Below are 27,262 nucleotides of genomic sequence, written 5' to 3' on the forward strand. Positions count from 1 at the left end.
CTAGTGGGCCCCATCTGGCTCTTAGTAACATTTTGCAAGCCTGGGTCAGTACCTAATGCCTCTTCCTGTTTCTTCCCTTGGAGTTGGCCTTTTCCAAAAGCTTGAGCTGAGTGGTTTGAGCTTTCTCTTCTTTCTCCTAGCAACTCAAGGCAAGAGGCTGCAGCCACAGAATGTTGCAGTGGCTGGCCAGAAATTCACCCACAAAGGAAGACCCCAAAACACCCCAAAAGACAGAGTCAGATGTGCGCCAGTTCCTGCCGAAGAGCCCATCCTCGGTCAAGAGAAGCAGTGCAGTTCTCCTAGAGCAATGGCTGAAGCAGGAGAAGGAGGAGGAGCCTGTGGCCAAGCAACTTCACAGCGAGTAATGCAGGACTTTCAGAGACCAACGCCAGGTTTGCTGCACTGAGTCCTGTTGCTGATTACAGGGTCTTGCATGTGTGTGTATGGATTTGCTTTGGGAGGAGGTAGCATATTGTTAGTGGACATTTGTGGGTTCCTGGGGGAGTGGCTATTCTGGTTGTGACCAGGAACCCAGTGTGGGGCAGATAGGCAGCCTGGGAAGAGGAGGGGCCACCACCACAGGGGGCCTCTTATGCCTGCAGCCTTCTCCTGCAGGACTTTTGGAGCCTTCCCTCGAAGCTTGACCCTGCTGGCAGTTCTAAGCCCTGACCTGACCTGAGCTGGTGCTGCTAGTGGAAGGCTGTTTTCTGCTCAACCTTTGAGCTCTAAGTTCTTTGGAATTCAGTTCTTAAAACATTGTTTTTTTATGAATAAATTACATTTGATAAACTGCTCGTGGGGGAAATTCTGAATCTTACTGTTTTCTCATGGCATCAGTCCTAAGGGTTGGATTTTGTTGCAAATGTGGGGCACTGGGTCATTCTGGGGACAAACTGCTCTTTTGGAAACAACCAAAAGGCTTGGTGGGGGCGTTCTTTGTTGTGTCTCTTTTTACTCTTAATACCTGGAAGTTGTCTGAATCCTTTAGCTTAAAAACAAACCTGAGAGCTGGCCTGGTGGCGCAGTGGTTAAGTTTGCACGTTCCATTTTGGCGGCCCGGGGTTGTCTGGTTCGGATCCTGGGTGCGGACATGGCACTGCTTGGCAAGCCATGCTGTGGTAGGCGTCCCACATGTAAAGTAGAGGAAGATAGGCACGGATGTTAGCTCAGGGCCGGTCTTCCTCAGCAAAAAGAGGAGGATTGGCAGCAGATGTTAGCTCAGGGCTAATCTTCCCCACCCCACCCCCCCGCAAAAAAAAAAAAAACACCTGAGGGCCTGCCAAACACAAGGGCCTGGAGAGAGACGGGGTACGGAGGCCAAGACCTTGTCCTTACCACAGGGAGCATAGGCTCAGGGTGAGGAGAAGCCCCAGGCACAGCCCTCCAAGCCCTATCCAGATTCCCAGCCTCTGGGTAGAGCGGGGCCCAGAGGATGACATGGGCTTGGGGCCCGGAGCAAGGCTGCCTCGGGGGCTGACCATCTGCCCCAGCCTGGTCAACACCTCTGTGATTCGCTCTGCAGCCTCCTCCTTGGCACTGAATCCCTTTATAATTATTTATTTATTTGTTGTTATCTGTGGTCAGTCTCCCCACCCAGATCATTAGTTCCCTGAAAGTAGGGACGGCTTTTTCACTGTTATTTTCTCCTAATATTAATAGTTGGTCTGCAAATACTGTTACATGAATGTGAGCACTTACCTCATGCCCCGCGCTGTGCTAGGCAGGGAGTGACAGGCATTAACCAGGTACCACACCTGGCAATTAAGTACTTGCTCGTGTGGGTGCACTGAAGGGATGTGACGAGCTGGGAGGGCCACTGTCGATGGGGGTGCTTGGGCAAGGTTCCTGTAAACCTCCATGGAAGAGAGGGTGCAGAGGCTGAAGGGAGGAGCGCCAGGCGACAGGGTGACAGGAGGTTGTCTTCCCAGGGATTCAGGGGGAAGGAATGGAAGAATCTCCAGGAGCACCAGGGCCAGTGTGCCTCTTAATCTTTGGGGCTTCTGGGAGACACGGACCGTAAAATGCTGTCCCAGGGGGCTGAAGGGAAGGGGGCCCTGAGGTGACCGGGGAGGACAGGGTGGTTGGTGTCTGTCCCCAGTGCTCTACTGGGGCGGCACAGCGCCCAGCAGCCCGCTGCGATTAAGCCACCAAGCAGAAGCTGCCCACCTCCGGCCCTTGACTGCTAGTGTAAGTGAGCGGGCCAGCGCGGCGCACCTCCAGGCTAGGCCCGGCTGGGCTGATTTGCGTGGGGTTTTGGTGGTTTTTACTAAGAGATTTTTAAAAATACAAATAACTTACAGGAAGGTTGACTGTTGTGTGACTATTTGTCATATTTGTTTCAAGTTTCATAAGTGACAAAAATGAAATTCTCTTTGTTTTTCATCACAATCTCCCACCTGTTTGTCAGGGTCGTAAATGAGTTTGTCGGGTTCTTTTCATTTTAACGTGAAAGAATAATGTCCTCTGAGGCGTGTGTCCTTTCCATTTAGGTTTTTATACTTTCACATAAGTGTGATATTAATAGCACATATCTGTATCTTGCATTTTTCGTGATTTTCAGGTTTACATCATTGGTATTGTTACTGAAAGTTCGGTCTCTGTTCCAGATGCCAATCCAAATCAGAGAAAAGAGTCTTGGGAGAAAAAGGAAAGCTTTACTTTGCCAGGCAGAGGGAGGAAAGCAAGGGCTAGTGCCCCCATAGTTTCTTGCTCCCTGGTAAGAAACGGATGGGTGTTTTTATTTGGGGTTTTAGGTAGGGGAGGGGGGCTGTGGACTTCTTGGTCAGCATTTTCCCATCGTCCTCTGTCTAGGGCTTCTTCCAGCAGAGAAGACAAAGAATTTCTCAGATGAGTGTCCTTGGCTGTTTATCCCCATGGTGGAAGGTAGACTCTGATGTCAGGAAGCCGAGGAGTTGGGCCTGGGAGGGTTGGGTTTCTTGATATTCTGTGGACATTATTTTCTCTGTAAAAGAACTTCAAGGTCCTGGGATTAGCTACAACTTTAGTGGGAGCCTGGTTTGAGGCCTTCTGGGCCTTAACAATTTGTAACTTCTATTTGGTTGTAAAGCTCAGGGGGTCAGAGATTAAAGAAACAAACATTTACATCTAAGTGCAACTAAAGAGCCAGGGAACTAGGAATGCAGGTTTTTACCTTTAACCCCATACATGCCAGGTTCACTGTAGGGGCTGATATTGATCAGGGCTGATATTAACTAAGAGGCAGTAACAGTATCATCTTGGATATTTCATTCTGCCCTGTTTTTTTACTACCTGGCTCATCAGCTTTCCTATGCTTTGCCAAATTGCTCTCCAAATTTTCTCTTACTTCAGGGCATATGAATCCCCATTTTCTCACATTTTGCCAATACTTAATCCTGCTTACTAGAGCAGTGGAGCATCGTCTCCTCTTCTTTGTTTTTAAAGAACTAATCTCAGGGACAAACAGGGCAGCCTTCATCTGCCTGTCTGGATGTGGCCCAGTCAGGCCAGGGCCCCAACTGTTCTCTGGGGCAGGAGGGACAGTCTTAGGATGTGGTGGTCTGGCCCCTTGGCTGGGCTCCCAGATGGCAGCACCTCTTCACCTCCACCCTACCTCTGCAGTGACCAGGCTTGGTTTAAGGGATCCAGGCCTTAAAGGGATTCTTTCCTGATTAGAGAAGGCAGAGGATCTCCAGCACTGCAGGTCCTAATAGACAGGTGTCGGCTTTCCATTCCTGTCTGCAGTCCATCTGGATCGATCTGCTGGTGCAAAGCTTGTACGCCTAAAGCCCAACTCTGCTTTGTATGGAGGCAGAACAGACCTAAGCAAGGGAGGGGCTTGGCCAAGGGCACACAGCTTGGCATAGGTAAGTTGAGGACAAATCTGAGGGCTTCTGGCCTGTGAGGGGTATCTAAGCTTGGAGAGTTTGACAAGATCCTGTTTGCTGCCAGGAAAACCTGGAGGGTGGATTGGTGGTTTGAGAACCAAAGAGAGCAATGAGTGGCCTCAGACTCCTAGATACCCACCTGGGCCTGCGCACCCTCCCTCCCTCTTGTCAACCAGAGTGAGGAGCAAGTGATGGGAAGGGCGGAACGTCATTCCTTGGGGAAAAAACCTTTGGCTAAGGCTGTATGGGACTGTCCCCAGTCCATACAAATCTGACCAAGTCCTTTGCCCTCTCTGAAACTTGGTTTGCCCATCTCTGAATCAGGAGATTGGGTGCTCACAATTGAACTCCCAGGAGCCCAGAGCAACAGATGCAGGTTGTTAGAGACCCAGAACCTTCCCCTGGGCTGGTGTCCCGCCTGTGGAGATGGATGAGGATCCCTCCTTGTGAGCCCCAACTTGCGTCCCGGGACTCCAGAGCAGAGAGGCAAGTTGCATGCTCTGCAGGCAATACTCCTAGCAGGTGGCAGAAGCTAGAGGACTGCTTTGAGGAGTTGGGGACATCAGTGAAAGGGGTTGGACAATCAAGCTGAACAACAGAAAAAGGTTTTAAAGGGCAGTCAGACTGGGGCCGGGCCCCAGTGCCACACTCCTAGGTCCTAGCAGAGGCAGCTAGAAGAAAGATAGGAGCTGGGAGCAGCAAGAAGAGGTGCACCAGAAAAGGAGGCTCTGAAAGCTCCTCATCTGCAGGGTGCCCTGCACAGGGCTCTGGGATCCTAATGACAATCCTGTATGGAGAGGTGGTTCCACCTGGGGCAGACGCTCAGCAGCAGCAGCCTGGGTCTCTGGCTTTCACCATTTTATGGCTTCCTTTGGCTCAGTCTCCTTCAGGACACCACCATTTGGGGCTTCTTGTCTTGTGAAGCAGCCAGAAGTGCCCTCATAGAAGTTAAAGTTGCGTGATCTCAAAGGTGGGGTCAGGCCCATATAGTGTGTATTTTTAATTGTGTTAAAATACATATAACATAAAATTTACCATGTTAGCCATTTTAAGTGCACAGTTCAGTAGTGTTACATAGACTCACATTGTTGTGCAGCTAATCTCCAGAACGTTTTCGTCTTGGAAAACAAACTCTGTACCCATTAAACAATAACTCCCTACTTCCCCATCCCCCCAGTCCCCGGCATCCGCCATGCTACTTTCTGTCTCTATGAATTTGACTACTCTAGATATTGCAAATAAGTGGAATCATACAGTATTTGTCTTTTTGTGACTGGCTTATTTCACTTAGCATAATGTCCTCCAGGTTCATCCATGTTGTAGCATGAGTTAGAATAACATTCCCTTGCATGTATATACCACATTTCGTTTATCCATTCATCTGTTGCTGGACACTTCGTTGCTTCCACCCTCGGCTAATGTGAATAATGCTGCGGTGAACACGGGTGTGCAAATATCTCTTCAAGTCACTACTTTGAATTCTTTTGGGTATGTACCCAGAAGTAAAATTTCTGGATCATATGATAATTCTATGTTTAATTTTTCGAGGAATCTCCATACTGTTTTCCACAGCAGCTGAACCATCTTACATTCCCACAAATAGTATATAAGGGTTCCACTTATGCCACATCCTTGCCAACACTTATGTTCTTTTATTTTATAGTATCCATCCTCCGAGTTGGAGTATATCTTTTTTTTAAGCCCACATTTTAAAAGTGGAAGTTTCACAAAAAATGTTTATAGTTTCTACATTAAAATATTTTTGGGAGGTGCCTCAGATGACTGAGCCCCACATGGGACCACTGCCAGGCTGAGGCCCCCTTCCAGGCCTCCCTGGATGGCTCACGTCACTCCCTGCCTCTGGAAGCGGACTTAGAAACATTTTCAGGAGGTGCTTCTGACACGGTCTGAAAAAATGGGAAGCTCTCAGCACACTGATCCACATTGCAGCCTGGCAACAATCAGCAGGACTGGGTAGTCACTGCCCCTCTTCAGGTGGGGTCTGTGTCCTCCAGGTGGCCAGACTGCCCTGCCTGGCCTGGTGCCTGTGCATTCTGTGTGTGAGAGCTCTGGTCTCGTCCTTCCTCACCCTCATTCCACACACATCCATTGTATAATGGGAAAGTGATGGCTTTGTAATGGCTAGGCTGAACTACATTTCCCCGAACTCCCTTACTTTTCTGTTTCACATTAGGGTGAGCCACAAGGCATGTTCTTGCCCGATTTGGAAGGAAGGAACCATTTGGGTTGCTGATCTGCTGATTTACCTCCTTGGTGTGAAGCAGCCCCTGGGCCTGCAATTACTCTACTTTGCCTGGATTCTCCTTCAGTTTTACTGACTCCTGGGCCAGGTGTGTGCATGGTTAGCTGTGTGACAAAGGGTCTCAACTTCTGCAGGATACCCTCATCACCAAGGTCAAAGGCAACAAGCACCAACACAAGTGTCAGTCCATCCTGGTGTTCCAGCTTGTGCCGGTGGTGTTTCAGCCTGCTCATGTTCTTCCCCTCCTGACTGTGCACCTCAGATTCCAGCATCAGTCAAAAAGATTCAGACTTACAGAAACTGCTGCGATTGTATGTCAATTTTAAAGTAAAATAGCCAGTTAGCAGCAAAAGGAGTTGATTCAGGAATAACCAGAGGAATTGCAATTCAGGAAATGCAAGCTAAGGCAGACGGTAGGCAAATCAGAGAACAAAGGTGGAGAGCTTGCTTTTATAGAGAAAAAGGGGGAGTTGGGAGGGGCTGTTCTAAAGGAAAGGTCATTGGAGGAAAGTAAGAGTTCAGGGTGGTGACAGCTTTTCATTGGCTCAGCTGTTGCTGGGCAAGGAGAAAACCTTCCTTCCTCCTGCTGGAGTAGTAAAGTAGTTTCACTTCCTGCCCAAAATTGTAAAGTGAGAAGATATGTGTGTCAGTTTCCCTTAGAGGGTTTCCTGACTCCGTTTTAAATGAGGTTTCCCTTTATTGTCACATGTACGAGCCAGTTTCCTGTAACCAGTCCAGTATTTAGGTGTGTATGTGCCTATATCCTTCTGGGTCTGCTTCTCCCTTGAACTCTGACTGACATGGGAACTTGAACACCTGCTGACTTTTCCTGCCTCATGTCCTGTCAGTCTACTTGCTGCTTTCACCATTCCCCAATTCAAGAGCTTTTCCCCTACTTTTTTCCTGCCCTCCCTTTTTCCCTACCCGAGAGCCTGTGCCAGTGCTGCTCCAGCCTGGAATGTCCCTACCCCAAAGCTGCTGGTTTATCTGTCCTCAGGCACGTGGCTGAGCTCCTCGAGAACAGGGAGTAGGTGTGATAGGTCCCCATCCCTGCTTCTGCTCAACCAGGATGTGCTGAATGAATGACTGTGGACTAGGCCCTTGACGTAGGAGATTTCATTCCTTTCTCAGAATACCTCTGCAAGTATCACTGCCCTCATTTGCAAGTGCAAGTGGCCCCAGTAGCAGTTGCTGTGGAAAGAACCAAGGCCTCTTGGCTGCCTCATGACTGGTGGAGCTGCCAGAACAGCTAATGTGCCCTCTGGCCACATCACCCAAGGTCTGATGCCTGGGACAGAGAGATGTCAGTACCCCTTGTGCCCAACAGGTTGTGTGCTCAGTGCTAAGCCCGGCCGTGGCAGAGGACAGGTTCAGCTAGGTTGGTGCACGAGAGTCAGTTGGGTGCAGACCCCATTCTATGAGTCGCTAAAGCTGCACAGCCTGGAAAAGGGCCTTTCCAGTGGCTGCAGGGCTGTCTCAGGGCCAGGGAGAAGTCGGATCTAGGGACCCAGAAGGTAGACCTGAGATCCTGAGGGGGTTCACAGGGAGGTAGGTCCCAGTTCCATGACAGGAAGGAGGCAGTATTGCAGGAGGAGAGAGTGCTATTCCCAGGGGGGTGTGAGGGATGGAGGTAGGAAAACCTGGAGACCCTGGTCAGAGGCTCTGTGTTCAGATGCTCTCTGGTTAGATGAAAAAATAAACCTTTCTTGGCTCCATTTATAGATGAGGAAATTAAGGCTTGGGGAGAACACTCTTGCCCCAGACCAAAAGACCATGGTGGAGCCAGGCCCAGAACCCTGATATCAGCCTCCAGGGCCTGGTCCCGCTTGACCCCTCTCCTGATCAGTGGGCAGAGAGGTGTCCAGGCCTGGCCCATTGCTATGCCCCTATTTTACAGACAATCAAATGCACCTGGTCCTTTCCTTCCTCACTGCACCAGGGTCACCTCCTCCAGGAAGCCTTCCTCGTGGGCCTCGCGGTGTCATGTGCCGCCAATGTTCACCTGGAATGAGGCTTCTTAAGGCCAAGTCCAAGAGACACAGTAAGTAAATGGTGATTCCTGGGCTCTGCAGCCCCATGCAGGAGCTGAGTGTGATGTCAGGGCAGGAAATACAGCCTCCTAGTCTCAGCAATCACACCAGTAGGATGAGCTTTTGAACACCTTCCTTACTGGGGCTGAACACCTTCCTTTGAGATGAGGCCTGTGCAGCCTTCCTCAGAGTGCGTGACACACACTTAGTGCTCACGTGGGGCTGCTTACGGGCATCGGTTCTTTAGCTTGTGGTGGGACCCACCTAGAGAGGTGCAGTTTTGCTAAACAGTCTGAGCAAGCAGGGAAGAGAGGAGGGGAGGGGCCTGTGGGTAGATAGTGGGACACTGGGAGAGTGGTTTCCGAGGAGAGCAGTTTGAAGGGATGACTAGGTCTGAGATGTAAACATGGGAGGGTAAAGTGAGTCAAAGGAGAGACTAGATTACAAATAACAGAAACCCAGCTCAAACCAGCTTATGCAAAAACCAATGTATCAGGTCACATGACACTCAGGTATAAGGTCTCTTCAGGCATGGGTGGATCTGGAGGCTCGATTAATGTCCTTAGGTATCTTTCTCTCCATTTCTTGGTTCCAACTCTGTCTCTTTGCTCTTTTTCCAGGTGGGCTCTCCCTATGTGTTGACAAAGATGGCCACTGGCAACTGTGGCCCCATGTCCCTACCCTTTTAGTGATCCTGAGGGAGAGAGCACCTCTTTCTCAGTAGTTCCAGGAAAAGTCCCAGGATTGACTCTCATTGAAGCCACTGGAGTCAAGAACTCATTTTTGACCCAGTCATTGTAGCAAATTGAATAACCAACTGAATGCTCATTAGCCAGGTCTTTGATTCATGACCATCCCTGGGACTGGAGGGGTCAGACTCCCAGAACCATGTGGCCTGAGTAGGGTGGGTTGGGACCCCAGAGGAAAATTAAAGTGCTCTTCATTATCAGAAGAGTGGGAGGCCCCACTGAGGGCTGGCCCACTGGGTGGTCCAGCGCGTCTGGAGGAGGCAGGCCTTGGGGGAGGAAACAGCGAGCTAGCCCAAGTCTTCAAGGAATGGAGAGGGGGTGACAAGAGAGAGGTGAGGGGCAGCAGCAGCAAAGTGGGAGGCCACTGGAAGAGCCAAGTGGTCTGAGTAGCAAAGGTGGATTTTGGTGGGAAATATGGAAAGGCAATGCTGAACAAGCATGACCTGAAGGACATTTTGGAGCCCTGGAGCTCAGGGATGTCCTCAAAGGGCCGTCAGTCAGCAGGGTGGGGGGCTTTGGTTAGGGAGGGCTCAGAGAAAGGGGTGAAGGTCAGTGTGAATGGTTGGGCAGGAAGGAGCAGTGTCCACGTGCCCAGGTCCCCTGCAGCAGCACTGCCCAACCCTCTCTGAACCTCACAGCCACCTGAGAGATGGTCAGAAAGCCAAGTCTCAGGCCCCAGCCTCAGACTCTAACTTGGAAAACTGGGGTGAGTCCAGGTGGCATCTGGGCTTGGGTTTCTGGTTTAGAATGGGATAGAATCTGTGGGATCACATTTAGGTGGTCCAGAGCACCATCCCCCAGAATCCTGAGTAGGCCAAGGTCTCTCATGGCCTCTACCTGCAGGTGGCCTATTGACTGGCCCCGCAGGCCGTGTGGGACAAGACCTGTGCTGGCACAGGCCCACTGCCCCCCAGTCAAAACTGCAAAGGAGATGAAGCTGTTAGTGATCAGCATGTGGCCAGGACATAGGCTGCCAGGATGGGTAGAGCTGTCACCCGTTGTCCACCATAGTCCCTCTGTGTCCAACCTAGGCCTCCTCCTGCCTGCTTTCTGGATGCCCACTGTTGCCCAGAACCAAAACATCCACAGCAAAGTCTGGCATCGCCATTTCCTCCTTTGCTGTAGCCAGTGCCTCCTGCCGCCATCAGCCACGGGTCTCCACATTCAGGGCCCCATCTGAACTTTTGCCTAGAGAGCAGTGATGTGCTGAGGGGGGCATCTGTGACGTGTCTCCCCCACTGGCTGGGGGGGTTGGGCAGGGAAGGCACTTGCGCTGGTTTTGTCCACTGCCCTGTCGTCTGGGCCCAGCACACAGCAGGGCAGGTAAGACTCACACTGGCACCTGGCCCTGCAGTTAGTTCGCTGAGGCAGCAAGCAGTGAGGAGCGCCCAGCAGGATGTGAAGAGACCTGAAGAGGGACTAGAGTGGCCACTTGCTGTGTGTGGGAAGGGGCCAGCAGGGAGGTAGGTGGGTGATGGGTCTGCTCTGTGACCCCACCAGAGATGTGCCAGGGAGGGATAGTAGCTGCCAGGTCTGGGTCAGGGGTACTAGCAGGCCAGGGGCTCTTCTCCAGTGGTGCTCCCTGCCCTCCCTACTCCTCCCCCAAGCTATTGCCCTTCCCCTCATCACCTGTAGTTTCTTACACAGGGATCAAAAGAGATCCCCTGCAGGGGCTGGCCCCCTGGCCGTGGCCGAGTGGTTAAGTTTGCGCGCTCCGCTGCAGGCGGCCCAGTATTTCGTTGGTTCGAATCCTGGGCGCGGACATGGCACTGCTCATCAAACCACGCTGAGGCAGCGTCCCACATGCCACAACTAGAAGGACCCACAACAAAGAATATACAACTATGTACTGGGGGGCTTTGGGGAGAAAAAGGAAAAAAAAAAATAAAATCTTAAAAAAAAAAAAAAATCCCCTGCATCTCTCACTAACCCCAGCCCAGGCTTGCCCAGCTGGGTACCACGTACATACCCACTGTTTTTGGGCTTTTTGTGTGTATGAGGAAGATTGGCCCTGAGCTAGCATCTGTTGCCAATTCTCCTCCTTTTGCTTGAGGAAGACTGTCGCTGAGCTAACATCTGTGGCAGCCTTCCTCTATTTCTTTTATGTGGGATGCCACCACAGGGCAGCTTGATGAGTGGAGCTAGGTTGGCACACATGATCTGGCAAACCCAGGGCTGCCAAAGCCAGCCTGCAAATTCAATCCCTATGCCACCAGGCTGGCCCCCAGGGTCCTCCTTCTTTTGCTGACTTGTCTTTTCATAGAACATCTGTCAGAAGAGGCCTCAGCTTAGTGCCCAGATGGCTTAACTAGCCCATATGCTGGACACCAGGGTGTCCCAGGGCTGAGGGTCATTTTTCCCTGGCGAGCCAGGGCCGGGGGCTTCCACATTTCCACTATGTTTGCCACATCAACACAAAGTCTCACCGAATTCAGAATAACTAACTGCAAAGGTCCAGCCTGGTGTGACCTTGTAAGAGCTGAGGGGCCCTGACCAGTAAACCCCAAAAGCCACCGCTCCCCCCACCCCATGGCCGGTGGATCCTTGTCAGGGATCTTATCAGCCTCTCTCCAGCACCTTTCCACCTCTGCTCACGGGAGATGGACCCATCCTGATGCTCCTTCCGGGATCAACCGGCCGCCCCCTCCCCCGCAATTTCCTCCCCTTGCGGACGATTCCAGGCTCCAGGCCTACCCCCCTAACAGATCCGGGGTGACGAGGACCCCTGGGGTCCACCTGCCAACCCAAGCTACGCGCCTACCACGCCCATTCCTATTCCACTTAGAGGAAAAGGAGAGCAGTTCAAAGGTTTAAAGAATTTATTGTGCTCCCGCAAAAGCTGACCGGATGGAAGGAGGCGCCCGGCAGTCACGCGCCCCGAGCGACTGTTCCCCTCGCACCCAAAGGCGGGGGCGGGTGGGGAGCTGGAAAGGGCGGCGCGGAGGCAGTGGCGCCGGCCAGGATGGGGGGGCCGGGGTGCTGCCTCCGCCATTGGCGTCTAGGGGCTGGTAACCATGGCAACGGCCGTTGAAGGCGAGAGCCAATAGGGGCTTTGCCCGGGCTGTTTCAAAAATCTAAAGCAAAGGACAAAAAACGCTACAACGGCGGGGGATGGGAGGGAGGAAGAGGGGATGGAGCGGCCCGAGCCCCTCCCTGCGGCTCAGAACAGGCGCCGCGGCCCCGGCCGGGTTAAACGCACAACACCTCCAGACGGTTGGAGTAGAAAAACCGAACCGCAGAGAGACCCAGCTCGCTGGCGGTGATGGGATCTTCGTCGCCCCGCCTCACCGGAGTTCATCCTCCCGCCCCGCATCTGACCCCATTCCCACCCACTGTAGTCCAGATTGCAGTCCACAGATGGGACCCAGAGTGCGCACCTCTCGTCACCCAGTAAGGCTGCCACCGGGATGGTGGTGCTGGTGGCAGCTGGGTCAGCGGCTGGGGCGGAATCGGCAGCGGTGGAGGTGGTGGCGGCAGCTACCTAGAGATCTGAAACCTCGGGGCCTAAGGAGAGGAAGGCGGACACGCTGGCCCCGGTCTCCCATCAGTCCTCCTCTCCCCTCCCTGCGTCTGGGAGCCCAGCTTCCGGGAGTTGAAGCCGGCTACCAAGTGCGCATGCGCGGGAAAGAGAGCCTCTGGCCTCGCCAAGACCGCTGTGGTTGCTTAGCACCGTGGTTGCCAGGTTCTGAGCGAGCCCGAGCGTTCTCTGGTGGTGGACAGATGCCGGCACAGGCTGTTTCTGCTGCTTTAGTGGCAGGCTGTTGCCTGTTTTCTCCAGTGGGTCCTTCAGAAGTGAGGGAGAAGGGAAGAAAGTGTGGATAGATTTTTGGTGTGAAGCTGCGGTGCAGGCCATCTTCAGTCTGTGTCAAAATGACCTTGCAACCCAACACCTCAAGACTGAAGATGCCCGCTGGACAGATCCTCAATAGGAAAAGGTAAAGTGGTACCTCACGCTCACATTTCACAGCTGCATTTATTAGAGATTAGGGGAATAATTAACGACCACGGTCCTTGCCTCCCTCTGCACATGGATAACATCAGGGTCTCTGAACTTGTTTGATGTATAACCAAGAAATTCTTGCTTATGTTACATTCAATGTATAATCTAGAGAAAAGCCCAGATGTACTCTCCCCTTTTTTTTTTGAAATCTTGTAAGTTTTTCTTTTTTCCTTTTCCCTGCATGAACACCGTTTTGTTAAAGAGCAAGTACACTTAAATTCACACACCTCACAGAGGTTCCATCAGAGCACTCCGTTGAACTATTTTCCAAGGATTTGAAGACCTCATGCTAATTGTTGAATAAACTCCATCACTAATATCACTGCGACTATTTATTTCAGTCGATAAAAGTGAAAAGAAAGAGGGCCGGCCCAGTGGCGCAGCGGTTAAGTTCGCACCTTCTGCTTCTCCGTGGCCCGGGGTTCGCTGGCCTGGATCCCGGGTGTAGACATGGCACCGCTTGGCATGCCATGCTGTGGTAGGCGTCCTACATATAAAGTAGAGGAAGATGGGCACGCATATTAGCTCAGGGACAGTCTTCCTCAGCAAAAAGAGGAAGATTGGCAGTAGTTAGCTCAGGGCTAATCTTCCTCAAAAAAAAAAAAAAAAAGTAAAGAAAGATGGATAGATAGATGAATGGGTGGTTGAGGCTCCCAAGAGTGGGGGATGGCCAGTCAGGGGCCTGGCTGACTCAGTAGGATCAGGAGACGAGCATGGGTATCGCTTCCTCACATCAGCCTTGATGGTATGCCTGGGACTGTCTGCAGAAGGGTCCGTTGAGTGACCCCAAGAAGAGACTACCTGTGTGCTTCTGGGTGGCTTTGTTCACTCAAGGGCTTTGGCAACTGGAGCCGCAGCCCAAGCCCGTGGAGCTGCCGGTCTGAGTGCAGAGGTGAGGCTTGCCCTCTGGGCCTAGGCACCCTGCAGTCCCCATTCCTTCCAGTCACCTTGTTGCTGAGTTGCTATGTTTCACTGCGTGGCTGAGTGTGAACTGTTTTTCTTCCTTGAAGTCTCTTCTGGGTTTTCTTGAGGTGCACCTGGCTTGCTGATGGCTTCAGACTGGCAGCTGTAGGACGCCCAAGTCCATCCTGAGAGGCACCTTTTCAAACATAAGGACACGAGAGGACCTGATCAGGAACTCATTTTACAGTTGGAGGAAAAAGGCCAAAAGAAGTCAGAGAAGGTCCTCAGGACTCTAGTATGGCCACCCTACCACTACCCTTCCCCCAATGCTCCAATCATCCCTAAGCCTGCTCCCATGATCAAGAAGAGGAGAGTCGCTTCGGGACTGACTGCAGGACCGACTCCCCTGCAGACTTTATGGTCTACTCGCCCCTGACCCATGGCCAGTTGAGCGGTGTGTTTTGGCCTACCAGCACTTCATCTTCTGGCTTCCACTCTTTTCCCTGGGAAGTCCGACGCTGGGGGCTGAGTGCGGTGTTGGCCTCGCGGGGGTGGGAGTTGTTCGGTACCAGGGTTTTTCCTCGGAAAGCCCTTTCTCTCTCTCTCTCTCTTTTTTTTGCTTTGTCGACCCTGTCTCCAACCTTCTCAGACTTTGGGTGGGCACTCTGCATGTTTCCTCTTGGGTCCTGGATAGGATATTCTCCATCGTGACCCCTCTGGGGGTTCTTCTTACGGTCCAAAGCCTGGCTGGGGTCATCGTGGTCAGTCTGGGGATCTCCAGAGTCTGCCTCAGAAACACTCTCTGCATCTTGTCTTGCCGCCTCCCAAGGCCGCAGGTGTGCGATGCGATCTTTCTGTCCCCTGTGTTTGCGTTGGCTCTTCACTCTCTCGCGTGATCCAGTGCTCCTCCGCTTGGCTGCACTCGTTCGATCCCCGTGGGTTCACTTTTCCTTCCGCGGCGCCTCTCCTGTTCCTCAACCCTTCTGCTCAGCCCGTGGCTTTTGTTCTGCTTCTGTCACGGACCCTCCTCTTTTCCAATTCCAATTGGCTTGGTTTGTTTTTTCAACTCAGAAGAGAGACTGACCTGTCAAGACCGAGCACTTCCCTTCCGAGTCTCGCCCCGGTGTCTTTCCCGGACGCTCGTCCCTCCCCCTGCACCCCTCCAGGAGCCTGTCTTTAGGCATCATTCACGTCAAGGACAACGCGCCGCTTTTCCCTCCGACAACTTTGGGTGGGTGTCCCGGGAGGTGGGGTGCTGCCCTCGCCACCACTTGGAACACGATGGGAGGGGCCCGAGCCCCCGAAAGGCCTGGAGAAGACCCTTCCTCACCATCACACGAGCCTAGAAGAGACTGCTTCTCCAAAGGGGATCCTCTGAGGACGGCTAGAGCCCTTTCAGGGTGATCCCCACCGTGGAGGGGACAGAGGCCTGATAGGAGAATGCCCATCCGTGGCCCAAGCGCCCACCGAGGGTCTATGCCTGGTCTAGGTCTCCATGGCCAGGTCTTCGATGGCCATGCCCAGGTACCACCTGAGGGCAGGTGGTGCTTTTCAGGAGGGGCGACAGGCTGGGCGGGGTGGCTTTCGACACCTTCCTGGAAGGCCCTAGGAGAGGCAGGGACCCGTGGCTGTGACCCCAGGGCATAGGCCTCCTCTGCCCACGTCTAGGGGAGTCCCTGGTCCCTGGGTCGGTTGATGTTGTGGTTGACCTGACCGTCCCTTGGAGCGGGACTCGGGGGATCTTCAGGCCCCCCCCCCACACACACACTGCATCTCACCCCTCCCTACCCCCCATCTGACCCCACAGCCACCCACTACGGTCCCGATTCGGGTCCACAGAGGGGCCCGGCGTGCCCGGGTCTCGACACCCGGGAAGGCTGCCACCAGGGTGGCGGTGATGGTGGCAGTTGGGGCAGAGGCCGGGGCAGCGGGTGGCAGTGGTGGGGGTCACGGTGGCGGTGGAGGCAGCCGTCCAGAGATCGGCGATCTCCGGGACCTTAGGAGGGGATGGGGGAGGTGCCCTGCACGCCTTCCCCTCTCCCTTCCTTCCTTCTCTCCCCAGGCCCCGCCACCCACCCCCTCCGGGACCCCAGCTTCCTTGTGTGGAAGACCGACAATCCCCTACGCATGTGCTGGCCACTGGCCCTCTCTCGCCTTGCAGTGCCAGCTCCCTTTGCTAAGGGCCTTGACCCCGAGGTTCTGAGGCATTGAATTCACCCTCCAGTGGTGGCTCTGTGCAGGGACCGCCTGTTGCTGCTGCCCTCCTGAGTCTGCTGTCTTATGTTTTCCCTTGGTTACTTCCTCTACTTTTCAATGAAGAACATTGTTTGTAATGTAACATCTGGGTAATAGTCCTCTATTTTGTATGTGGGACTCTGCCACAGCATGGCTCTTCGAGTGGTGTGTTGGTGTGTGCCTGTGTTCTAAGCTCACCAACCCTGGGCTGCCAAAATGGATCATACGATCTTAATTACTATATCACTGGGCTGCCCCCCTCCTTGCTTTTTACCTTCCTTTCATCTGTCCAATTATCTGAAGGTCTCTCTGGGAATCATAGGCCACAGCCACCTCACTAAAGCACCTGCCACATCCTGTGCCTGCACCTATGCTCCGCCAGAGGGCACTCCTCCTTCCTCATAGCCTCCTGGTTATGTTACTTAGCAATGGTGGTGGTCCTTGTGAGACGAGAGGGCCTCTAGCCTGCACATGTACCATTGGATTTGGCTTCAACTTCAGGAAGATGGGCTCCTGGAAAGGAGAGTGGGTGCAGAACTGAGAGTTGAGGGGAGGTGACGAGTGCCTTCCAGTAATCAGAAAGCACCCCCCACCCCAGTCACCCCACATCCAAAACCACCACCTTTCCAGGTAGTATCTCTGCATGACCAGAGAGGACCTCACTGTGGAGATGCATCTCAGGCCTAGAGTGTTGGTGGGCACTTGGTTCCCTGGACAGGCTGATGTCACCTCCACAGTGGGGACAATCTTGAAAGGGCTCTAGCCATTCTCAAAGGAGGCAGGTTGATGAAGCATTCTTCCTGGCCCCTGTGATTGTCAGTAACAGTTTCCTCAAAGGCCGTCCAGGCTCTGTCCCCTCCCACTCTATATTCCAAGTTCTGGTGACAGCAGCACCCCACCTCCAGGGACGTCCACCAAAAGTCATCACACCCCAAACGGCAAAGTGGTGGCCTTTTATTTGATGTGAATTGTGCCAAAAGACAGGTTCGTGGATAGGTATAGGGGAGGTTCAAACATCAGTTCAGTCATAGGTAAAAGACACAGAAGGGAAATACTTAGTCTGGGCAGGGTAGGAAATCTCTTTTCTGGGTTTAAAAACCAAGTGAACAAAGGAAATGATAAAAAGGTATCCCTGTGACTTACAAAGAATGGAAGCCATGACCTGTGCAGAAAGGTTGCTGTCAAAACAACAGTTCGTAAAGAGTGGTCTGGGAATTCCTAGGGGTCCCTAAGGTGTAAGTTATTTTCATAAGAATTCCAAGACTTTATTTTCCTTTTTGATTCTCATTCTCTCATGAGTGTAGAGTTTTCCAGTGTACACCACATATGACATTGCTATAGACTGACTCCAGAATCAAGGATGAGAACCCAGGTGTCTTTAATTAAACCATCAAAGCTATTTGCAAAACTGTATAACGATGCCACTCTTGAAGTATGCTTGTTTTTGAAAATAATCACTTTTCATAAAATCTTATTTATGTTAACATGTAATGAGTTTGTTTTTAAATGAATTAAAAAATATATTTTTAAAATTTCACTTTGAGAACTGCTGTTGCAAAATGCCCCGGCGTCTTAGCTCTGGTTCCCTGGGAAACAGAATCTGAGATGGAAATTTATGAGTTTTATTAGGAAGAGCTCTTGGGAATATTATCCTAAAGGGAATGAGGAAACAGAATTGGGTGAAGTTGAATTGTGAGGTAGTTGTAATCCCTTGGGGAGCTCTAAAATTGGGGTGGTTCTCAGACTTCTAAATGGAGGCACAGGGAGCCAGGTCACCCTCAGGCAGGCAGTGTAACCTTGCACAATGCAGCTCCCTTCATCCAAGAGCAATTCCTACACAGGAACTTAGCTGTGAGTTGTCAGCAATCAAAATCCTTAGCAGTTGGCAGCACAAGTGCTTCAGTCCTGAGGGAGAATCTTGACAATTCTGAGGCACAGCTTACACTCGCGAGTTCCCATAGTGATCAGGCTGAAATGACTCATGGCAGGACTATGGCTGAGATCACACTCTTGACTTATTCCTCTTTCCTGTCCTGCCTCCTCTATGCCCTTACCCTTCTTATTGGGAGCACTTATTTAATAAATTACTTGCATAGGAATCCTCATCTCTAGTCGACTTCTGGGAAACACAAGCTTAAAGAACATCCACAATAGATCTCAATTCCATCCCCCAATCTTTACCCCAAAATGTTTCTCCCTAGTCTGCTGCTTTTTTAGCAAATGGTTGACCAGCTAGTTCCTCTCCATAAAAATGTAGGAATTATTCTTTATTTCTCTCTTCCTCATCTTTCATATCAGCAAACTTCAAATGAAGTTTGAAATCTAGAATGGAATTCTCCAGGCAGCAGTTCATGTGTATCCAGTACAGAGGCATTTATCATGATTTGATTAATGATTTTTTTCAGATGCTATCTCAGTCGCTTACTACCTTATTTCTACTCCTTAAGATAAGAAAAAAAATTAACTTACAGAGACCAGATCATCTTCTTGCTGACAGGTGATCAGTAACACACCCTTCCTAAAGTTGAGATTCAGGTTTACTCTGAGGCATTTATCTCACACAATAAGCACAGTCACTTGTACTGGGAAAGGCCAAAAGAGTGGTCCTCATTGACCATAAGTGAAATTGAAATTTTTTCTGTTGACTCCAAAGCTATGTAAAGAAACGGGCAAAGGAGTTAAATGAAGTATGAGCCAAATAAACACAAAAAAATAAATCAGAGAGAAAAATGAGTTTAGACAAAAAAGTCTTGCAAATAAAATTATTTACACAGGTTTTCTTACGTAAGTAATACATGAACTTTGAAAACGATTTTTAAAAAGAAATCTACAAAAATTAGGTGTGCTGGCAAAACTAGATTTCACACAAAATGTATTAAGGAAGAGACTATAAAATGACAATACTCATTTAGATATTTAAGTCTTAGTAAATTGTTTTTTCATAAGAATCAGTCCCTGCTATTTACAATTGTAAGTCACTGTTGATCTGCAAAAACAGCTAATAAAACTCAAAATTGGTAGTCATGCTTGTATTTCACAACTCTAGTTTAGAGGAAGATTTAGTTTTGTGAAATCAGCTTCAAAAAAATATGGTTGACAGTCAAACATTCAACACCAAAGTTCCCTTTTGATCACAATCCCCAGTCCTGATCTCCTTTTTTAAAAGGCACTAATAGGGGCCAGCCCTGTGGCTGAGTGGTTAAAGTTCCATGTGCTCCGCTTTGGCAGCCTGGAGTTCAGGGGTTCAGATCCCGGGTGCAGACCTACTCCACTCATCAGCCATGCTGTGGAGGCATCCCACATACAAAGTAGAGGAAGATTGGCAGAGATATTAGCTCAGGGCTAATCTTCCTCAAGAAAAAAAAAAAAGGCACTAATAGTTTTCTATATATCAAGAATATATCATGGCATAATAAAAAATTACCTTATGTAACAGTTGGTTCATGTGTTGTTAGAATGAGATCCTTTTAGAGGAACTCTGTTATTACTGCTCCGGGTCTGAGACCACTGCTTCCAACTAAAACTAGACAGGTTGTGTAAGTCCAGGGTTGTGGAAGGAATAAAATGATCTGTAGGTTAAGAGTGAAGCAATTTTACACAATTGCTTATGACCACCTCAAGAAAATAAAAGGCTTTCTCATTTCAAAATATTGTAATAATTAATAATGATGTTAACGCTTATGCTGGTTGAATGGAAACTTGCAAGGCAAGAAAACTAATTTCACAGAGTCAATTTCTCAAGAAAATATTCTGTCCACAACGACTCTAAACGTATTACTAATTAGTTAGCTATGAGTCCAACAAATCCATTGTCAAATAATACAAGACACACTGAGATAGTAGGGATCATTAGTAGACTATGATGCCGTAAAATAGTAAATAAAATCACATTTGATTTGTCACAGTGCCATCTGACTTTCAAACTTTTAATAATTACATATTTACTTGAATCTAAGACATAATTGGTTGAAAGATGACTCATTTTAAGAAATACTAAAATGTAAAAAACAAAGGATAAGATTGATAAAACATGATAATTTTATTTTATATTGTAAATAGAACTATCACTTCTATTTACTAATTTTCTGAAAATGTTTTTGATAAAATAGTTCAGCATCTGATAGGGCATATGAACCCATTATAATGTTTTTGCTATGGGCATAGGCTTCCCCTAGCCTATAAATTCTGAGAAATAACTACAAAAACACTATTAAGACCAAGACATCCATATTATCATTGTGTATCGTTAACTTTTAAGATTTATTTTACACGCTACCAATCTTTTTTTTAAGGCATAAAAATTACAAGTAAAGCTAAAAACCCCCTTTGATCAACACCCTCAATCCTAATCTCCTGCCAGAAACACCACTAACAAATAATTTGGTATGTTTCCTCCTAGTTCATTTTAAATAGTTTACATACATATCTCAATAATAAAAACATAGTTCTGTTCTTTATGAATGATTTCATTCCAATTTACATGAATGTCATTACACAATACGTTTCATCCGGATCTTGATTTTTTTCATTCAACATTGTTTTAGATAACTACCCACGTACAAAAGACAGATTTAATCCATTGCTTTTAACTGTGTATATTGTTCCATTACTTGAATACATCACATTTTATTCATCCATTACCCCACTGATATTTATGTTGTTTTCAATTAAAATATATATATATTTCTTATGCATACCTGTGAGTTTCTTCAGGATGTATATCCATTAAGTGAAACTGCAGAGTCCTTTTGTCTTTTAAGAAATGCTTCCCTGCCTCAAAGTCATAGACAGCATCCTGTACTTCTTTCCAAGAATTTCAGAGCTTGGCTTTTACAAGTTCAAATCCTTCGGAATTCTGTTTCTTTATATGTTGTAAGGTTGTATGTAATTTTATTTTCCCCAATATGGAGAGTCAAATACTCCAATTTTTACAGAGTAGGCTGTCATTTCCCTACTGATTCATGATGTCATGTCTAATATACAGCACGTTCACATATATTCATTGGCTTATTTCTAGGCATTTTGTTCTGTAAAATCTGTTTACTTACCTATTCGTGCACTAACCACACACAGTATTTAATGACCATAACTTTATAACATGTGTAGTATATGGTAGAAGGTGTGTCCTCTCTGTTCTTTTTCAAAATAGTCTCGGCAATCCATAGACTTCTATTTCACACAAATTTTAGAATCATTTTGTAAAGATCCTAGAAAATTCTTGTTAGATGTTTGGAACTATATTAAGTCTATAGATTAATTTTGGGATAACTGATATTTTTATGATAGAGTTTTTACATCTACATAAATGATATTTCTCTCCACTTATTCAAGTCTTAGGCCCTCTAATAAAGCTTCAGAATTTTTCCATAAAGATCTTGTTCATTTTTTTGAGTTTATGCCAAGATATTTCAAAAGTTAAGTAAAGCATGGGTTGAACTTAAGACAAGGCCTTCCCTCATTTAGTACTCTCGGCGTTTCTCACCTGTATGACCTCTCTTATGTATAGAAAGAGATGCTCTTTGAGAGAAGGCTTTCCCACATTCATTACATTCAAAGGGTTTCTCACCAGTATGACTTCTCATATGTATAATAAGTAACGAGCACTGAGAGAAGGCTTTTCCACATTTATTACATTCATATGGTTTCTCCCCTGTATGACTTCTCACATGAAGAGTAAGGGATGAGATTCGAGAGAAGGCCTTACCACATTCATTACATTTAAATGGTTTCTCTCCAGTATGAATTTTTTCATGCTCAAGGAGATTTTGTCTCTGACAGAAAGCTTTTCCACACTGATTACAATGATAAGGTTTCTCTCCAGTGTGAATTTTCTCATGTTCAGTGAGATTCGATTTCTGACTAAAGGCTTTCCCACATACTGTACATGCATAGGGTTTCTCCCCAGTATGAATTCTCTGGTGTCGAATGAGGTTTGACATCTGAATAAAAGCTTTCCCACATTCATTACATTCATAAGGTTTTTCTCCAGTATGAATTTTCTGATGTGTAATGAGATTTTCTTTCCGGCTGAAGGCTTTCCCACATTCGTTACATTCATAGGGTTTCTCAGATGTATGATTTCTCATATGTACAGTAAGGGATGAACTTTGAGAGAATGCTTTCCCACATTCACTACATATGTAGGGTTTCTCACCTGTATGACTTCTCATATGTATAATAAACACTGAACATTGAGAGAAGGCTTTTCCACATTTATTACATTTATAAGGTTTCTCTCCTGTGTGACTTCTCATGTGTAGAGTAACAGATGACATTCGCGAAAAAGCTCTACCACATTCATTGCATGCATAAGGTTTCTCCCCAGTATGAATTTTCTCATGCTCAATAAGATTCTGCTTTTGGCTGAAGGATTTTCTACATTCCTTACATTCATAGGGTTTTTCTCCAGTATGAATTCTCTCATGTTCAATGAGATTTGACTTCTGACTGAAGGCTTTCCAACAATCTTTACATGCATACGGCTTCTCCCCAGTATGAATTCTCTGGTGTCTAATAAGGTTTGACATCTGAATGAAAGCTTTTCCACATTCATCACACTTATATGGTTTTTCCCCAGTATGAATTTTTTGATGTGTAATAAGATTTTCCTTTCTGCTGAAGGCTTTTCCACAGTCCTTACATTCATAGGGTTTCTCTCCAGCATGAATTCTCTCATGCCTGATGAGGTCAAATTTATGGCTGAAATCTTGTCCACACTGATTACACTTAAAGGGGGTTACGACATGGGATGAACAATGGTAAAATGGTTTCCCATACTTATTACATTCATAATTTTTCTCTGTTACACAGGCCTTCTCATAATTAAGTAAGTCTAAATTATCTTCCAAACCCTTATCAAGTGAGTCACATTCACAGAAGCTTTGTCTTGAAGTAACAATGTCTGAGCTCAGAGGAAATATTTTTGTAACTTTTTTATATTCAATGACATTTTCCTTGACCAGAGTTTTCTTGGAGATGGATGCGACTTTCCTCACAAGTGTTTCCTGTTGCTTCTTGATGTGCTCATCAACTTCCCAAACTTCTAAAATGGAGGACCAAAAATTATTACTTTTGAATTTTCCTACTACTATACTATTAATAACATTTCAGAAATTTGCTAATGTGAGGTTGATCTTTGATGCTGGCTCTAGTCTCCCACTATGAAAGAAATCCAAGTGCAAATGTCCCCAGTTCCTAAGGTTAGAGAAGTTAACTCCTATAGAAAATATTATGGAGAAAAAACTGACATTTATAGGCCCAAAGTAGCTTTCACTGATTTTAAAAGTGTACTTATACAATGCAGAAATCAGTAAAATTAATAGAATAATTAAGATGAAAGGGCGAATACATAAATGACTGGATAGGGAGTCAAACGACTAGAGGATAAAATTAACTTCTGTGACTTAATATAATGGATTGAATGTATATGTTTAATTTCTCCTCCTGCTTAAAATTCCATTAAAATGACAGTAAAAGAATAAAGGGTCAAACCTATAAGGACAAAGGAAATGGGAGTGTAAAAGAGCGTGAATAAGAGCTTTCAACAAAATACTGGAAGATAAAAGGACTATAGGGAACTGTTAACTGATAACAAAGCTAAGAATTCAAAGTACTATGAAGATGAAAATGTCAAGCAACAAAGAGATTTGGCCACAAAATACTGGACAAGCTCAAAAATTAGAGGATTCAGAAAATGAACCATAGAGGCTCTAGACTTAGGAACAAGTAAAGTAGATGCAGAGGAAAGGCCTTATACTAAAAAATGAGAGATTATGTGAACATTTATATATTGATTAGTGAGCCCTCGAATCAGTTTCTGTTCCTTAATCTCATGAATACGGGCATGTACCTGCAGGTAGGATATGGGAAGATTAAAAATAAAAGTCCTATAGAACTGGCATCTGGGATTCCACAAAAAACTCCTGGGTTCTAATTCAACCATTCTACAGTACATCTCCTACTCAACAAGCATTAAAAATTGTGAGCTACAAGATTTTCAGAATTTCCCTTTTATCTTTCCATGCATCAAAATGAGGTAAACTAGAAGAGTGACATCAGCATCATGGTGGAGTGAACTTGCCCAGGACTTTCTCCCCTTCAACATATAAGAAAAAGGGACAACAATACTCCAACAAAACATATCCTAACAACACAAAAACCTCAGCAAGGCACGAAGCCACATGATGGCAGGTGCAGAGGCTGTAGCCCTCCTTCGGAGGAGCTGGAACAGTGTTTAAGAGAGAACTTCCCTCCCTCCCCTAAAGACTGTGGTGGCTGCCGCTGGCAGCTCTGTGAGGGAAGGAGTGGAGGAGGGATTGTGCGTTTGCAGGATCAGCCAGGACTTCCTAGGGCCCTTGCAGCCTAGAGGGAAGCCCTCTAATGGGGGAAAGCTTTCACGCAGGGTGACCTCATCAAACCAAGACCCCCGGAGACCAGATAGGGAGAGATGATCCAGAAACCTGGGACTGCACCCAGGAGAAGGCATGCTCCCTTGACCCACACAGGGCCGCACCATCTCAGCTGAAGGCAGAGGGCTCAGAATATGCGGCTCTCGACCCCCACCCAGTGGTGACAGGCTATAATTATGACCGAATAATATCACAATGGGAAAGTCCCGGCCTTCCAACATCAGACACTACATTAAATCTCCAGTCCAGAGAGAAAACGACAAGCACCCAGAACTCAGTCCTGAGGATACAGAAAAATGTAAGCTAAACAACAATGAATTCAAAATAGCTATCATCAAAAAACTCAGTGAGGTAAAAGAGAATATAGAGAAACAATTCAATGAGTTCAGGAGCTACTTCACAAAAGAGATTGAAACTATAAAGAAGAATCAATCAGAAATATTACAGATGAAAGACACAATGAGATAAAACAAAATACAGATTCCCTGAATGCTCGTGTGGACACCATAAAGGAGTGAATCAGCATAATCGAAGACAGACATGTTGAAATGCTCCAGAGAGAGGAGAGAGAGCTAAGACTAAAAAGAAATGAAGACAGTCTCTGAGAAATATCTGACTCAATGAGGAAATGCAACATAAGAATTATAGGTGTTCAAGAAGGTGAAGAGAAGGAGAGTGGAACAGAAAGCTTGTTCAAAGAAATAAAAGCAGAGAACTTCCCAAATCTAGGGAATGAGAGGGAAATATGTGTGGAGGAAGCTTCCAGATCTCCCAGATTTGTCCACGTAAAAAGACCTACTGCAAGGCATATAGTAGTAAAAATGGCAAAAATGAATGCCAAAGAAAGAATACTCAGGGCAGCAAGGCAGAAGAAAATAACCTACAAAGGAACCCCATCAGGCTTTCAGCAGATTTCTCTGCAGAAACCTTACAAGCTAGGAGAGAATGGAATGACATATTCAAAACTTTAAAAGATAAAAATCTTCAGCCAAGAATACTCTATGCAGCAAAAACATCCTTCAGATATGAGGGAGAAATTAAATCTTTTCCAGACAAACAAAAGCTAAGGGACTTCATAGCCACAAGACTCCCCCACCTACAAGAAATCCTCAAGAAAGGCCTCATACCTGAAAAAATAAAAAAAGGGAGAAAGGGGTCACAAAACACAGAGTAAGGAGAATCAGAATAGGATAGCAACTATTCAACTATAGCATTAGGCTAAAGGGAAGGAAAACACCAAAAACAAAGACAATTTTGTCACTTTAACCACAAACTCACAAAGCAAGTTGGAATAAGATATGAGAACAATAACTTAGGAGGGGAGGAGGAAAGGGACTGAATCAATTTAGACTAAGGAAATAAGAGGCCATCAGAAAATGGACTATGTTATACACGAGAGTTGGAATACAAACTTCAGGGTAGCCACTAAACTAAAAAGCAGAACAGAGACACAAAAAATAAATAAGGAAAAAGCAAAGAAACACATCATAAAAAACTACATAATTCAATGGGCAGACCAAAACACACAGGACGAAAAACAAAGGAAATGTAGGACAACCGGAAAATGAGTGATATAATGACAGCATTAAGCCCTCATACATCAATAACCACTCTCAATGTAAATGGATTGAATTCTCCAGTGAAAAGACACAGAGTGGTGAGATGGATTAAAGAGAAGATCCACCAATTTGCTGCCTCCAGGAAAAACATCTCAGCTCCAATGACAAATACAGGCTCAGAGTGAAGGAGGGAAGACGATACTCCAAGCTAATGGCAAACAAAAGAAAGCAGGTGTCACAATCCTTATATCAGATAAAGTAGACTTCAAGATAAGGCAGGTAAGGAGAGACACAGAGGGACATTATATAATGATCAAAGGGACACTCTATCAAGAAGAAACAACGCTTATAAATATCTATGCACCCAACACAGGAGCACCAAAGTTCACAAAGCAACTATTAACAAACCTAAAAGAAGCTATTAATAACAACACAATAATAGTAGGGGACCTCAACACCCCAATCACATCCTTGGACAGATCATCCAGACAGAAAATCAACAAGGAAACAGTGGAATTAAACGAAAACCTAAAACAATTGGACTTAATCATCATATATAGAACCTCCATCCAAAAACAGCAGAAGACAGATTCTTCTCAAGTGCACATAGAACATTCTCAAGGATAGACCATACGTTGGCAAACAAGGCAAGCCTCTATAAATTTTAAAAAATTGAAATAATAACAAGCATCTTCTCCAATCATAATGCTGTAAAGCTAGAAATTAATTACAAGAAAAAAGCTGAGAAAGGGACAAAGATGTGGAGACTAAACAATATGCTATTGAACAAGCAATGGATCACTGAAGAAATTAAAGGAAAAATCAAAAAATATCTGGAGACAAATGAAAATGATAACATGCCATACCAACTCATATGGGATGCAGCAAAAGCTGTATTAAGAGAGAAATTCATTGCAATATAGGCACGCCTTAACAAACAAGAAAAATTCCAAATAAGCAATCTCAGATTACACCTAACTGAATTAGAAAAAGAACAAACAAAGCCCAAAGTCAGCCGGAGAGAAATAATAAAAATCAGAGCAGAAATAAATGCTATTAAAACAAAACAGGCAGTAGAAAGGATCAATGAAACAAAGAGCTGGTTCTTTGAGAAGAGAAATAAAATTGACAAACCCCTAGCCAGACTTACAGAGAAAAAAAGAGAGAAAGCTCAAATAAAGAAAATCAGAAATGAAAGAGGAGAAATAACAACAGACTCCACAGAAATACAATGGATTATAATAGAATG

At 46.8% G+C, this 27,262-nt stretch overlaps 2 protein-coding genes across 31 annotated transcripts in view; one reads left to right on the forward strand and one right to left on the reverse strand.

Moving 5' to 3' along the window:
- LOC100052168 (abasic site processing protein HMCES) overlaps positions 1 to 27,262 on the forward strand; it is a 71,217-nt gene that overhangs the window by 39,212 nt on the left and 4,743 nt on the right. For 6 of the 14 annotated variants that reach the window (XM_070224323.1, XM_070224324.1, XM_070224321.1 and 3 more), the window contains 2 exons: positions 141 to 392; positions 616 to 794. In XM_070224323.1, the coding sequence (XP_070080424.1) occupies positions 141 to 365 (225 nt within the window). In that variant the 3' untranslated portion in view covers positions 366 to 392; positions 616 to 794. Of the gene's footprint in view, positions 1 to 140; positions 795 to 8,068; positions 8,171 to 8,779; positions 8,991 to 27,262 lie in introns of those variants that run through there. The other 8 variants (XM_023651355.2, XM_070224317.1, XM_070224325.1 and 5 more) reach the window with 3 other exon arrangements.
- ZNF568 (zinc finger protein 568) overlaps positions 20,062 to 27,262 on the reverse strand; it is a 43,786-nt gene continuing 36,585 nt past the window's right edge. For 11 of the 17 annotated variants that reach the window (XM_070224194.1, XM_070224204.1, XM_070224201.1 and 8 more), the window contains one exon: positions 20,062 to 23,088. In XM_070224194.1, the coding sequence (XP_070080295.1) occupies positions 21,506 to 23,088 (1,583 nt within the window). In that variant the 3' untranslated portion in view covers positions 20,062 to 21,505. The remainder of the gene's footprint in view (positions 23,089 to 27,262) is intronic. The other 6 variants (XM_070224200.1, XM_070224207.1, XM_070224205.1 and 3 more) reach the window with 1 other exon arrangement.

This window comes from Equus caballus, chromosome 10, assembly GCF_041296265.1.
Source record: "Equus caballus isolate H_3958 breed thoroughbred chromosome 10, TB-T2T, whole genome shotgun sequence".
Taxonomy (NCBI): domain Eukaryota; kingdom Metazoa; phylum Chordata; class Mammalia; order Perissodactyla; family Equidae; genus Equus; species Equus caballus.